Source organism: Gracilinanus agilis, chromosome 1 (assembly GCF_016433145.1).
Source record: "Gracilinanus agilis isolate LMUSP501 chromosome 1, AgileGrace, whole genome shotgun sequence".
Taxonomy (NCBI): domain Eukaryota; kingdom Metazoa; phylum Chordata; class Mammalia; order Didelphimorphia; family Didelphidae; genus Gracilinanus; species Gracilinanus agilis.
Window position 1 is genome coordinate 501,493,838 of NC_058130.1, and position 14,772 is coordinate 501,508,609.

The 14,772-nt window shown below is 38.7% G+C and overlaps 1 protein-coding gene across 1 annotated transcript in view; it reads left to right on the forward strand.

The window, feature by feature from the left end:
• Positions 1-1,439: 1,439 nt before the first annotated feature.
• VCPIP1 (valosin containing protein interacting protein 1) overlaps positions 1,440-14,772 on the forward strand; it is a 32,336-nt gene continuing 19,003 nt past the window's right edge. Inside the window, exons 1-2 of the mRNA XM_044657979.1 lie at positions 1,440-4,146; positions 9,548-9,634. Of these exons, the coding sequence (XP_044513914.1) occupies positions 1,440-4,146; positions 9,548-9,634 (2,794 nt within the window). The remainder of the gene's footprint in view (positions 4,147-9,547; positions 9,635-14,772) is intronic.

The following is a 14,772-nucleotide window of genomic DNA, read 5'->3' on the forward strand; positions in this document are numbered from 1 at the left end:
TCTATCTAGAGATCAATGTCCTTTAGGCTGGAAGAGCTGGAGGGTGAAATGGTAGGACTAAGTATGTTCGTGTATATATGTGTGTATGTATATGTATGTATGACACAGAAAGAGAGAGAACCTTATCAACATCCATCAGGCATCAAACTCCAAGAGGGGAGGGGAACGTGGCAGGATTAGGTTTGGCAGTCCAGGTTAATGGCAAGTCATAAAAATAACTCTTGAAAGGTAAACAAACACTCCACCTGGAGACAGAGGCCTGGCTGGCTCTGATTGTTGTCAGTAAGATTCTCAGCGTTCTTCGCAGAAGCAGGTGGTGGCCCCAGCTGCCCCCCTCCTCTGGCAGTCCACCCCAGATGACTCAGCTCTCTTGACCTTTATGTTGTGAGCTGCTAAGATGAATCGGAAAAGAGAAACTGAACGTTTCCCGGGAGTGACAGTCATAGATAGGCTGCCTCTAGCGTCCCCGCCCTGGTTGGGAGGAGGGAGGAGGGGGAGGAAGGGAGGGACAAGCGCCTAGGCTGGAAAGACCCTGGGAGGAATCCCTTGCACCCATGGGGAAATCCCGAACCTTCCCTTTATATCCCCTCCCCCGGAAACGCCCATTGGTCCTCACCTCCTGCCAACTTCCCCAGCCCAATACTTTCCTGGATGCTCATTTCCCAAGAGCCGTCTCTACGTTCATCAATCCATCCATCCACTTAAAGGTGCTAGCGTCTTGCTTTCCATTCCTCCGCAGACAACACTGGGTCCTCACGGGCACCCTTCCTTCTCCCAATCCAGCGAAGCGGTAGGGAAGTGCAACAGGTATCATCGTAAGGCAACCTAGGAAATGTGGTTCCCCAGTGGCTCAGAGTTGCGCCTTCAGGCGGGCCAGGGAGCAGCTCGAGACTACAACTCCCGGCAGGCAAAGCGAACCATCTTGTTTTCCCCTCTGTATTACCATAGTTCTTTACTTTCCCCTTCCTCTTCTTCCTCTGCTGGGGCCCTGAGCCGCACTGCCTCACGGCACTCGTAGTCCTGACCCGGCCCAAGCGTTCATTATCCCGAGGTCAGACGCACAAGCTAGGAGACTCTAATTCCCAGGGGGCAGAGCGAAGGCCGCGCCTGCGCGTTCTCCTCGGGAGGGCGTGTGTGTATGTCTGTGTGTGTGAGAGGGGTAGGGAGAGAGAGTGTGTGAGAGAGAGTGTGCGGGGTAGGGTGGAGGCCGTTACGTTCGGGGCAACGGCTACGACAGTGAAGAAGCAATAAGAGAAGCCGCGGCCAGAGCTTCCGCCTTCACTTAGGTGTCGGTGGTGGGGCTGATAGGGAGAGGAGAGCGAGTCCCCCGTCAGGCGAGCCGGGGCCTGGGCCGGACTGTTCGGGGCCGGTGGGGGTCGGGGCTATGAGCCTTTGAGGGGTCGCCCGGGGCGTGGAGCGAGACCCGAGAGCGGAGAGCGATGTCTCAGCCGCCGCCGCCACCGCCTCCCCCTCCTCCTCCTCCTCCCCCCGAGGCGCCGGCGGCGGCCGCTGCTGCTGCGGCGGCGGCTCAGGGGGGGCTCACGAAGCGGAAAGACCGACGCATCCTGTCCGGGAACTGCCCAGACCCCAAGTGCCAGGCGCGTTTGTTCTTCCCGGCCTCTGGCTCGGCCAGCATCGAGTGCACGGAGTGCGGGCAGCGGCACGAGCAGCACCAGCTGCTGGGGGTGGAGGAGGTGACCGACCCGGACGTGGTCCTGCACAACCTGCTGCGGAACGCGCTGCTCGGGGTGACGGGGGCCCCCAAGAAGAACACGGAGCTGGTGAAGGTGCTGGGCCTTTCCAACTACCATTGCAAATTGCTGTCTCCCATTCTGGCCCGATATGGGATGGACAAACAGACGGGCAGGGCCAAGCTGCTCCGAGACATGAATCAGGGCGAGCTGTTTGACTGCGCCCTATTGGGCGACCGCGCCTTTCTCATTGAGCCCGAGCATGTCAACACTGTGGGTTATGGCAAGGACCGCTCTGGAAGTCTGCTCTATTTGCATGACACCCTTGAGGACATTAAGAGGGCCAACCGGAGTCAGGAGTGCTTGATTCCAGTGCATGTAGATGGAGATGGTCACTGCTTGGTGCATGCTGTGTCCCGGGCTTTAGTGGGCCGGGAGCTATTCTGGCATGCGTTGAGAGAGAATCTTAAGCAGCACTTTCAGCAGCACCTGGCTCGATATCAAGCCCTCTTTCACGATTTCATTGATGCTGCCGAGTGGGAGGACATTATTAACGAATGTGACCCCCTTTTTGTGCCACCTGAGGGTGTCCCCTTGGGGTTGAGGAACATCCACATTTTTGGCCTTGCCAATGTGCTACACCGGCCCATTATTCTCCTGGATTCCCTCAGTGGCATGAGAAGCTCTGGAGACTATTCTGCCACTTTTCTTCCTGGGCTCATCCCTGCAGAGAAGTGCACTGGTAGAGATGGCCATCTGAACAAACCAATCTGCATCGCATGGAGTAGTTCTGGCCGAAACCACTATATTCCTTTGGTCGGCATAAAAGGAGCTGCTTTACCCAAACTGCCCATGAAGCTACTTCCTAAAGCATGGGGAGTGCCTCAGGACCTCATTAAAAAGTATATTAAACTTGAGGAGGATGGTGGGTGTGTGATTGGAGGAGACAGGAGTTTGCAGGACAAATACTTATTAAGACTTGTGGCTGCTATGGAGGAAGTCTTCATGGACAAACATGGTATTCATCCTAGTTTAGTTGCAGATGTTCATCAATATTTCTATAGGAGAACTGGGGTAATAGGAGTTCAACCTGAAGAAGTAACAGCAGCTGCTAAAAAAGCAGTGATGGATAATCGCCTTCACAAGTGTTTGATCTGTGGTGCCCTTTCTGAACTTCATGTCCCTTCTGAGTGGTTGACTCCAGGAGGGAAACTGTACAACCTGGCCAAAAGTACTCATGGACAGCTGAGGCCTGACAAAAATTATAGTTTCCCTTTGAACAATCTGGTATGCTCATATGATGCAGGGAAAGATGTTCTGGTCCCAGACTACAGTTTGAGTAATCTAACAGCTTGTAATTGGTGCCATGGCACATCAGTGCGAAGAGTGAGAGGTGATGGTTCTGTTGTGTATTTGGATGGGGACAGAACTAATACCAGGTCCACTGGTGGTAAATGTGGTTGTGGATTCAAACATTATTGGGAAGGTAAAGAATATGACAATCTCCCTGAGGCTTTTCCTATTACTTTGGAATGGAGTGGAAGAGTGGTCAGGGAAACAGTGTATTGGTTCCAGTATGAAAGTGATGTGTCTTTGAATAGCAATGTTTATGACGTTGCAATGAAACTTGTTACCAAACATTTCCCTGGTGAATTTGGGAGTGAAATCTTAGTTCAGAAAGTTGTCCACACTATATTACATCAGACAGCCAAAAAGAATCCTGATGACTATACTCCTGTAAATATAGATGGTGCTCATGTCCAGAGAGTTGAGGATGTACAACATGGGCAAGATTTGGAGTCTCAACTTCCAACTAAAATTATTCTTACTGGGCAGAAAACAAAAACTTTGCACAAGGAGGAATTAAATATGAGCAAAACTGAAAGAACTATTCAACAAAACATTACGGAACAAGCTTCTCTAATGCAGAAACGGAAAACTGAGAAGTTAAAACAAGAACAAAAAGCCCAGCCAAGGACTGTTTCTCCAAGCATCATTCGTGATGGTCCGTCATCTGCTCCTGCTACTCCTACCAAGGCTCCTTATTCACCAGTATCTACTAAGGAGAAGAAGATCCGTATAACAACAAATGATGGACGGCAGTCCATGCTTACACTCAAACCCTCAACAACCTATTTTGAACTTCAGGAAAGCATAGCCAGAGAATTTGATATTCCTCCATATTTACAATGTATTCGATATGGTTTTCCTCCTAAAGAGCTAATGCCCCCCAAAGCTGGAATGGAAAAGGAGCCTGTGCCCTTACAACATGGTGACAGAATAACCATAGAAATTCTAAAAGGCAAAGAAGAAGGTGGTCAGCCTGGTGCAGCACACTCAGCACACACTGTGAAACATGAAGATATTGCTGTTACTAGCAAAATATCTTCTAAGGAACTTCAGGAGCAGACTGACAAGGAAATGTACTCCTTGTGTCTTCTAGCAACATTAATGGGTAAGGCCAATTTACTTTATATAGCATTTATCTTCTCTGTAAAATGAAGAAAGTATTTTCCCTCTTCTGTTCTTAAGGTCTGTGAAAATCAGATCATATATGCTAGGAGAAAATGGCTTGCTTTAGGTTTATGACATACCTGGGTAAATATGCCAGATTGCAAAGATGTGCTTTTGCTGTCCTAAAATTCCTTAGAACAACATAATTTATACCTGCAGTGTTTTTAAAATACCATGTCTGGCCTTTTATTTTCTTCCCCAGGCTTAGCTGACAGTTGAATTGAGTCTACCTACCTTTCCTTCTTTAATTTTTGTTTAAATTTATTTTGTTTTCCTGTGTTTAGGTCAGGTGATTCAGGACTTCCTGTCTGATGAATTGCAGTTTCTGGTGTTGATATTTCCACCCCACCCCCACTTAATTCAATGTCGGTGTTATCTTAACTCCTTTTCCTGTTCTTACCTCCTACTCTTACCCCTGTTCACATCTTTTTGTAGTTGCTTTAAGTGCCTTCATTGGCCTCAGTGAATCTGTCTTTGATTGTAATGCGGTGCCGTAGGGATGAAGAAGTAGGTAGTAAATAGGATTGTTTTTGAAGTATGTTAGGGAGAATGAGTATGACTTCCTTCCGATGATGCAACTAAAATTAATGAAAAAAATCTTGTTACCAGTGAAATGGAACTTAAAGCTTTGGATAATAATTTTGAATTCTAGCCAGTTTGAATAGGAAGGTTTGTGACATTGCAGTGAAATGTTGCCACATTTAGACTATTCTTGAATTTTTGTTACACTTAATAATATGGTCACTCTACATGGTGATATGATATAAAGAACACAAATGTAAATATCAGTAGTCGTGGGTTTTTTTTTTCTTGAAAGATTTCTGATTTTCACAAGAATAGCATTAAAAGTAGTTTGATTCATCAAAATGTCAGTGTTTCTTTACTTTCTTCAGTAAAGACTCTGATTTCTTCCTGTATTGTGAATTTTGGGATTCCAATAGTTATGGGAACTAGAATATTTTAATGCATTATTTTAGTGGAAAGGTATTTAGAAAATTTAAATTCTAGTCCAAACTCCTATAAGCCAACCTATGATATTATAAAATTGCTTAGGCAAACATTTTGTCTTAGTTTGTCCCTCCCCTTCAAGTTTGTGATATTCCATTTTAATGAACTTGAAGGGAAGTGTTAAATTTTTGAATTAGAGCCAAACCTCTTTAAATCATTTTTTTGTTTACATAAAACAAACGTTTAACATGGTATTGTTTATAAACATCTTTCTATGAATGTTTTCTTTTCAGTACTAAGTACTGAAGTTTGTAGACTTGTAACTGAAAAGAATTTTAAAGGTTATTTACTCCACACTTCCTAATTTTACATATGAGGAAAATGAGGCCCAGACAGGGTAAGTAATTTGCTGAAAATTGTAGTTGTAAGTGGCAGAGTCAGAATTTGAATCCAAATCTTTTGACTCCAGAAGCAGTTTTTTTTTGTTTAACTTAGCCCATTTACTATAACTATTTAAATGTAATATAAGATACTAATAAAATGTGACTTTTTAAAAGTGTGTTGTTTATATTATTGAATTCAAACTCTTAACTTTGCTTATAGCCTCAGATCTGTCACAACCTTCCTGGATCTCAAATTTTCTCACCTGTAAAATGAAGTACTTGGACTAGATGATATCTAAGGTCCCTTCCATTTTAAAAATTCCTTGTTTGTCTTGAGTATCTATTTGGCCAAGAATGGTGAACTCTTGGTGCTTGGACTGAAGAGGCTATAAAATGATGGAGCTCAAGATGGAGACAAAGTATGAAGGATGTTTTGTTTCTTAAATGACCATATCTGAGTAAAGCTGGTGATAATTAAGAGAGTACCTTATGGTGCTTCTGGTACTTTACTATTATACTTAATTTTATTTTCATTCTTTGTTGTAGAATTCTCGTGGCTTTAGGGCTTGTATTACTTAGAGGTTAGCACACTTTACCATGTAGAAAAATAGTAAAATTTCCAAATATCAATAATATATAATTTTGAAAAACATGCTTTAAAAAAAGAATAATGGATGATGAACAGATATTAAAACAGTGACTTATAGTATCTTAAAAAAAAAGTTGACCATTAAGAGCCAGAGACTTGTGGCATTGTTTTATATAAATTTTTTGTTTCAGAATATTTACATATCAGATTTATCAGATCTACATCAGAAAAGCAATCCTCTCAAGTGCATCTTCCCTATGGCTGATATTGGTCATTGGCTGGAGTGTAGAGCTAGCCTTCTTCTATATAGAACTGAGTGTATTATATAATTTAATTTAAAAAACAACAAAAAATTCAGGATTCTTTCCGAAAAATGTCGTCTCTTATGGGATAGTCCAACTCTTCATATTACTGAATGTTAATGAAATTAACATATTTCTGGGAGTTATTCATTGGTCTTTAAATGGCCAGGTAAATTGTGCATCTTTAGTATTGTTGCCTCTGTAGTATTAAAATGTCTTCTAAATCCAAATTTTGCTTAATGTGATAATTAAGCCTGTAGTATTGGATTAATTTCATTGACCTGTATTATTGTTATTTTTTTAGCTTGTATCTGTCTTAGTATCATTCCTAAGACAGAAGAGCACTAGACAATGGGGGTTAAGTTACCTGTCCAGGGTCACACAGTTATGAAATATCTGAGGCTAGATTTGAATCCAGATCCTTCTGACTCCAGGCTTGGCTACCAAGCTTCACTTGTTCTTGTATTATTAATTCAATTTTCATCCCATCACAGTTTTTTTTTTTCTGTTTAAAGTGACCACAGTGATTTAGGGGAAAGAGGAGATAATTTATTTTAGAGTTGTGTAAATGGTATTATGACCTTTTTGTGTATGTGTTTCCATTCCAGTGATTTTAGAAATGAAGAGATATTCCTGTGGCTTAGTTTTGAAACCACTTCCTAATTCCACCTCACTCTCAAAGAGCAGTATGGATTTTAAGTGATTTTGTGAATTTAGTAGTATATTTTCAAATTCTTAAAACCCCTTGAAATTGGATGTGCCCAGGCAAGTTATAAAGCTAGTATTGACAATACTGTAGATGTATTTGGGTCTAAATATGATCACTGTATCTCTGATTTTTCTTTAAAATGTTGGATGAAAGGCAGTTTTACAAAATTGAAATGACACTTTTGTACCTCATGTTACTTCACCTTAGACCTGTTATGTACTGTGGACTCATAGCAGGGAAGCATCCATAACTTTGTATAAAACCTCACTTACAGTGTTTATATTGCGCTTTAGATGCATTTGTACAGTGCTGTATTTTTTTATGTTCCACATGGAAACATATGTTCTGAAGTCATGAACTTAAACATTTATTGCATAGAGTGGATGCACTTGAGAAGTTTGTTATACTAAGGAGAGTCAAGCAGATGATTCTTGGGAACTATTTTAATGAAGTAATTTATGTTAGAGAATGGAAATGAGAGAATAGATAGCAATAGCTCCTTCATTTAATTCGTCTGTGAAATCTTTTGTAGTGAAAATAGATTTTCAGTGGAAGTTTGCATTTTGACAATATTTTTTTCATGGTTACAGATTCTTCAGTTCATAGCTATTTTCATTTTTTGGTGAGTTTTAGAGAATGTACATTTTTATCACTAAATTTCACAAAATAGTTAATATTTTTATTTTGTGTTAATTTGCGATCTCAAACTTCATGGTCAAATTTCAATTACAGTATTCACTTTATGAAAGTAGCAGCCAGGTTTAAATCCTTGACCATTTTATCATCACTATTCAGGATACATTCCTTATCTGAGCAAGAGTTAAAACTTGACATTCTAGTGCTATGGGTTGTGCTGTATCTTCAATTTAAAAAAAAAACCTGTGGGATCATAGAATGGTAGATTTAGAGCTGAAAAGGGATCATAGAGATCATCTAGTATATTGCTCTCATTTTACAAAAGGAATAAATTAAGCCCAGGAAGGTATAGTACCTTACCAAGATGGGCAATATTAAGAAGCAGTTCTAGGATTAGAACTCAGGTCATTTGATTCATATCCAGTATTTTAACTATTCTATTCTGTCTCATCACTAAAATGGCAGGGTCATTGTTAGGAATTGACTGAAAAATCCAGTTGCTAATTTTCTAATCATATTTATGCCTGGTAGATTCAAGAGGTTATAATTGAGACAGGTAAACAAAGTAAGAATGGACAAGGAAAAAAAAATAATTCCAGCTGGGGTTTGGAGTCCAGAGCCAGAGCATGTGAGTATTGGAAATGGGATTTAATTCCAAAGTATGGGTCCCTTGAGGTTAGGAATAGGTTTTAGCCAAGGACCATCATCTCTGTTTTTCCTGTTCTGTATTCTCTATTCCAACTTTTTCTTCCATGTCACTTATATTTGGCAAATTTATTAGTGGAATTAGAGGATTAGTCCTGAACATGAGATTTGCAATAGAAAGGGGAAAGAAATATTATCAAGTGGGAAAAGAGATGATATTGAACTTTTAGGGCCTATTGAAGGTCTTTAGTAAAGGCTGAAGTAGTCATTTAGTCATTAAACATTTAAGTCACTCCTTTGTTTCAGACGCTGTACTAAGAGCTGAAGATACAAGGAAAGACAGAAGACAGCCCCTGTCATTGAGGAGCTTCCAACCTAATTGGGGGAGGCTATGTGTAAACGATATAACCAGTAAACATTTATTAAGCACCTACTACATGACAATCATTGTGCCAAAGTGATGTTTTAGGAAATAATCAGTTGAGGGAAGGTACTAGAACTAAGGGTAATCAGGAAAGGCTTCCTGTAGAAAGTGGGATTTTAGCTGGGACTTGAAGGAAGTCAGGAGTTGGAGATGAGAAGGGAGAACAGTTCATGTATGGAGTGGAAATGGAGAAAGAATAGTTAGAAAAGTAGAACCATGAGTAAAAGCTTTGTGTAGTACAATGCAAGTTTTGCTGGGGAAGGTTATGAAAGAAATAATTATCTTTATTTTTTGGCCCATTTATTTTAAACAATAGTTAATAGGAGTAGCTCATATTTATGTGGGGCTTTATAGTTTATCAATTTGAGCTATCAGTTTTCACATTTATTAGTAGACAAATTGGTGATCTCTTGGAACCTTAGATTCCTCGTGGGTAAAATGGGGATAATAATACATTACATAATACGTCTTAGCACCACTATAAGGAGAATCCTTCATTTTGAATATTAGAGCTGTAAAGGACCTTAGAATTCATCTAGGCTCAACTGATTATTTTCCTTAGCTGTGAATAGACAAAATGGTTTCATCATAAAGCCATTTTAAAACCATTGTTTTTGTTGTTCTAGATCAGATAATAAAATGAATTCTAGCAAGTACTATGTGCCTTGATATCAATATTGACTGCAGATCTATTTTTGTTCTACAGGAGAAGATATCTGGTCTCATGCGAAAGGACTTCCTCACTTGTTCCAACAGGGTGGGGTGTTCTACAACATAATGAAGAAAACCATGGGTACAATTTATTTCTAACTTTATTCTTGGATTATATGTCTGCTCGAGCCATTTTGAAATTAGGGAAGTTTGCATTTAAGTGGGTGTACCTTAAAAAAATATGGATTGTAGCTATTATCCATATGGAGTAATCTAATCAGTTAATGTGTTATTATATGGACATCTATTGGACACCTATTTTTTTTGCCGCATCATCACTAAAAGCGTTCATATAATTTGATCTTAATCCTTAGCTAAAAGTTGTCAAGTGGTGGGAATAGAAAAATTGAGTAGTTTGTATAACTCTTATTAGACAAAGTCCATGGGATAACAGCTTTATACTCCATGATTATGTAGTTAAGGTTATAGAGTAAAAAGCAGATTCAGTAGAAATCAGTGAGATGATCAGAACCAGAATATGTTGGAGTTTTTTGTTTTATTAAGTATCATAACACATGATTGTAGATGAGATTTTCTGACCCAATTGTTTGCCACTAATTAACTTCTTCCCCCTTTAAACATTATACCATTAATCTTACATATAACAATGTATGCATATACATATAGTATATATGTATAGGTGTATTTTATATTCATAACCATACACCCGTCACACATCTTTTTCTCCTTTGCTCACTAACATAAAAACCCTTTCTCTAAGTTCTAGGGATATTGTCCAGGCTTCTTTTTCCTTTGGAGCCCTGATCTTATGAATCAGCATTTACTTTTTGACTTATCTGAATCTCAGTAATATGGATAAATTTGCATTATTGTTTAATTCCACTTAACATAGTATTCTCCATGCATTTGTTAATGTTTTCTTGATTGTGTTCCTGGTTGAAATACCTATTTAATGTTTATCTTTCTGAAGGTTCTTAGCTATATGGGGAAGAAAAGTAAATTATTGAAGTTTTGTTGCATCAAATGCAGCCATTTGTAATTGAATTTCTCTAGAATATTGTCTCCTAATTGATTTCTTATAAGGTCTCCATTGAAATAATGGCAACAATGTCTATTATAGGTAGGTTAGTTTAATTGCATATAGGCAGTTTCACCTGGCAAATTATTGTTTTTGTTCCAGTGTTCCAGAGGATCATTGTATACTACATTTTCCACTCAAATAACTCTCTCTCTCCCCTCCCCTACAGAAAAAATCCCAACCCATACTACCAGACACACAGCGTATAACATAACTATCTTATGTCAGTCAAATCCATGGTAACAAGTATTTTGAGATTTTTTGCTTTGCCTCTCAATTGGAACAGAAGACATTTAGTGTTGCTTTTGGTGTTTGGGGGATATTTAAACTGAATGACTAGACATGGCCAGAACCCCCTTTCCCCCCCCAACTCTTTAGATTTTACATTATACTATATAGAGACTAGGGCAGCAGAGTTGTGCTGGGCCTGAAGTCAGGAAGACTCCTCTTTGTGAGTTCAAATCTGGCCTCAGACACTTGCTAGTAGTGTGGCCCTGGACTAGTAACTTAACATTGTTTGCTTCAGTTCCTTATCTATAAAATAACCTCAAGAATGAAGTGAGGAAATATTCCAATATCTTTGCAGAGAAAACCCCAAATGGGGTCCTAACGAATCAGACTACTGGAATGACTCAACAACAACAACAACAACAACAGAGACTAACTATAAAATGCTGTTTTACAATTTTAAAGTTGAGCTATATTAATAAAGTTCATAAGTATATGTAAATGATGACATCAGAGAACCTTATCGGGCTAATTATAAGATATTTAATTCACCATGGTAACTTGAATTAGTTTTGTGTAAGTTCAGGGAGAAGATTAAATGTTATTCTAGTTAGCAATTAATTTTATAAAACTTCGTTAAGCTGATATCTCTTTATTTAGAACGATATAAAGTTTGAAGCAGTTGCCCCATTGCTTGATAGAGTGATTGAAGAAGCTACCTGGGTTTATTTGTTTTCCTTTGCTCTTGGTTTGATGAAATGCATGATCAATTCTTGAAAATCACATTACCCTACCAAAAGATAGGGTCGCTTTTTTTCTTACTTGGTAGAAATCATTTTAGTTATATTGCCACTGAAAAAAATCTAAAAAGTAAAGTGTGTTTTCTAGACAAATTGTGTATGTAGAATCACTAATTCTGCTTCACCACCACCTCCTCCCCAACTTCATTTTCAGAAAGAAGGCAACTGAAGTATGTATGTATTAAGTCATTCTTCCAGTGGTAAAAAATTTGACTCTAAAAGACAAAAAAGATTTATATGTCTAAAGTTTTTGCAAAGCTAAAAAAGCCTTAAATACTTGGGTGTCATTAAAGCCCCTCATCTTTTAAAAAATCTGTAAAAGATTATATGAAGTTGCAGAACTATGTTAATATATGTTTTTTTGCTACTAAAACATCATTAATTCAGACTTAGAATTTTAAAGAAACATTACATTTTATGTTGTACAGAGGTTAGAGTGCAGGTTTGAATTAAAAAAATTTTTTTCAACATTTCAGGTTTGTGATAATTAGAAAGGGTTTACAAATTTTATGTCTTTTATCTTGATAAAGGAAATTAATGATGTAAAGGCAATTGCAGGGGAGAATTTAATTTTCCTTCTTTTTAAGTACTTCAGTGCTCTTTTAGATATGACTTCTGTTCTTATTTTTTATATTTAAAATAAATTTTTATTCATATCTTTTGCTTTTATATTTCCCATTTGCCTCCCGAAATCTTCCCCAGAATTAAAAGAAAAAAAGAAAGAAAGAAAATCAGCAAAAACGATTAATTTATCAAAAAATTGTGACATTATATACAAGGTTATAAATATACTCCTAAAAGTAGTGGGGGAGATATGTTCTTAGATCTTCTTTGAGCTTTATAATTTCATAACATTCAGTTTTGATTTTTTTGTAGTGATTCTTTCCATTTTCATTGTTGTGATCATCATATATATTATTTTCCTGGCTCTTCTACTTCCTCTTGCATCAGTTCATGTAACCCTTTATGAACTTCTCTGTATTCATAATATTTGTGGTTTCTTAGAACTCAGTAATATTCCATTATATTCATGTTCCACGGATTAACTCTTCCCAAATAATGAGCATTTATTTTATTTCCAGATTTTTGCAACCACAAAAAAGTGCTGCTACAGATTTTTTGGTATATTGATATTATTCTTACCTGTAGAGACATTCTTTTCTGAAGTGGCTAGAGAGTCTTGCCTCTAAGCCTCTAAGCCTTTTGTTTAGTCATTTTCTAACACCTACTGGCTATGTGACTCCAAGTAAATCATTTAGTTGCCTAGTCCTCTGAGCAATTTGTAAGACCACAAGTTACAGAAAAGATACTGAGGCTGGGCAGGGTAGCATGAGGTAATAGATTATAATACCTGCTCAGAAGGAAGCTGAGGCTACTGGATTGCCCAGGTCTGAGTTGTAGGAGATTAAAGCCATTGAGTGCCTGTACTAAATCTGGTACCAGTATGGTGAGCCCTCAGGGAGAGATGATAACATGCAATTTCAATGTATATAGAAAGATACATCTTAAAAATACAAAGTTAAGGCTGATATCTTAAAAGATCAAATCTAAAAGGAAAAATAAAATATTTTCATAAAACCCTATAGATTGGAAGTTTTAAAAGGTCATAAAATTTTTTCAAAAATATGTCTTATGATCTAACATCATAAGGGATCTCAGAGACCTGCCAGTCTCTGTTACAGATAAAGAAAATTTGGCATAGGAAAGTGAGTTGTTTTAAGGTCACTCAGGTAATAAACACCAGAGGCAGCATTTGAACTCAAGGCCTCTGACTCTAGAACCAGTGTGTTTTCCGCTGTACCTTTTCCCCCACATATCAGTTGGATTAGAAATAAAATTAACCCATAAGCACTTATTGTGTTAACTATATCCTAGGCCTGTGGTGGCAAACTTATGGCACATGTGCCAGAGGGGGCACTGAGAGCCTCTCTGTGGGCATGCACACTGTTGCCCCAGCACAGAGTTCAACAGAACTCACTACTAGAAAGCCAGAGGGATGGATGCAGGGCTGGTCTGCTCTCCTCTCCTTGCTCTCTCCATGGGTGCCTGAGGACATTTCTCACATTACCCACCCTTCTAAAAGGTTTGCCATTATTGTCCTAGGCCCTAGGGTTACAAAAACAAATGAAACAGTCTTTGTCTTTGAAGAACTTATTTTCTATTGAGAGAAAACACATCTAATGGTCCCTGGTGACTACTTATACAAACTAGCCCCTTAGTCCATTCTGTCTACAAACAGATCATGCTTCAGCTTCATATCCTATCAAGTGTGTCAAGTTGCTTTATTAACTTCTTGCTGCAGTGTGTCCCATCCCTCCTTTCTTTCCACCCCAAAATACTTCCTTTCCTGGCCACTTCCTCTGTGTGAATTATCATTCCCTTATTAGAATTCCCTCTTTGAGGGCATAGGATTTCTTTTCTTTCTTTTTAAAAAAATTTATATCCTCACTGCTTTGCACAGTGCCTGACTCTCTGTAAGTGCTTAATGCATACTTTTTCATTCATTCAGAAGTGAGGAGAGGGGATGCATTATAGGCATGGGGACAACCTTTGCAAAGTCATGGAAATTGGAGATAATGTGTGAAGTGAAAAACAGAAAGAATGGCAATTGGCTGGGTCACTGAATTCATGAAAGAGTTTAATCTATAATGCTGGAAAGGTAGGTTGGGGCCTGGCTATGAAGGCTTTAAATGCCAAACAGATGAATTTGCACGTAAGAGGTAATAAGGAGCCACAGGAGATTATTGAGCAAGGAAGTAACTTGTTCAGACTTGCACTTGAGGACCCTCATTTTGGCAGCTGTGTGGAGATTTGGGAGGAGGCCAATAAGGAGGCTATTGTGAGGCTAGACTAGATGAGAAATGATGAGGACTCTATATATTCTAATGAGTCAAGGTTATTTTTTATTGTTACTTCCACAGCTTTTTATTTTTGATTGTAGGTTTCAGAAGGTTCAAGTTTTCTTTTTGCAGGAAACAAAGATACATTTGCTCATATGCTTGTTAGTAAAATGCATTTAAAAATATTTAGAATTTAGGCCATGAATTCAGACTGACTTTTTCTTAAATATTTAAATTTTGCAAAGTTCTATGTATATATGTGAAAAGAGTATGTTAATTTATTTTTTAAGTGTGAGCATAGAAGGCCTAGTTC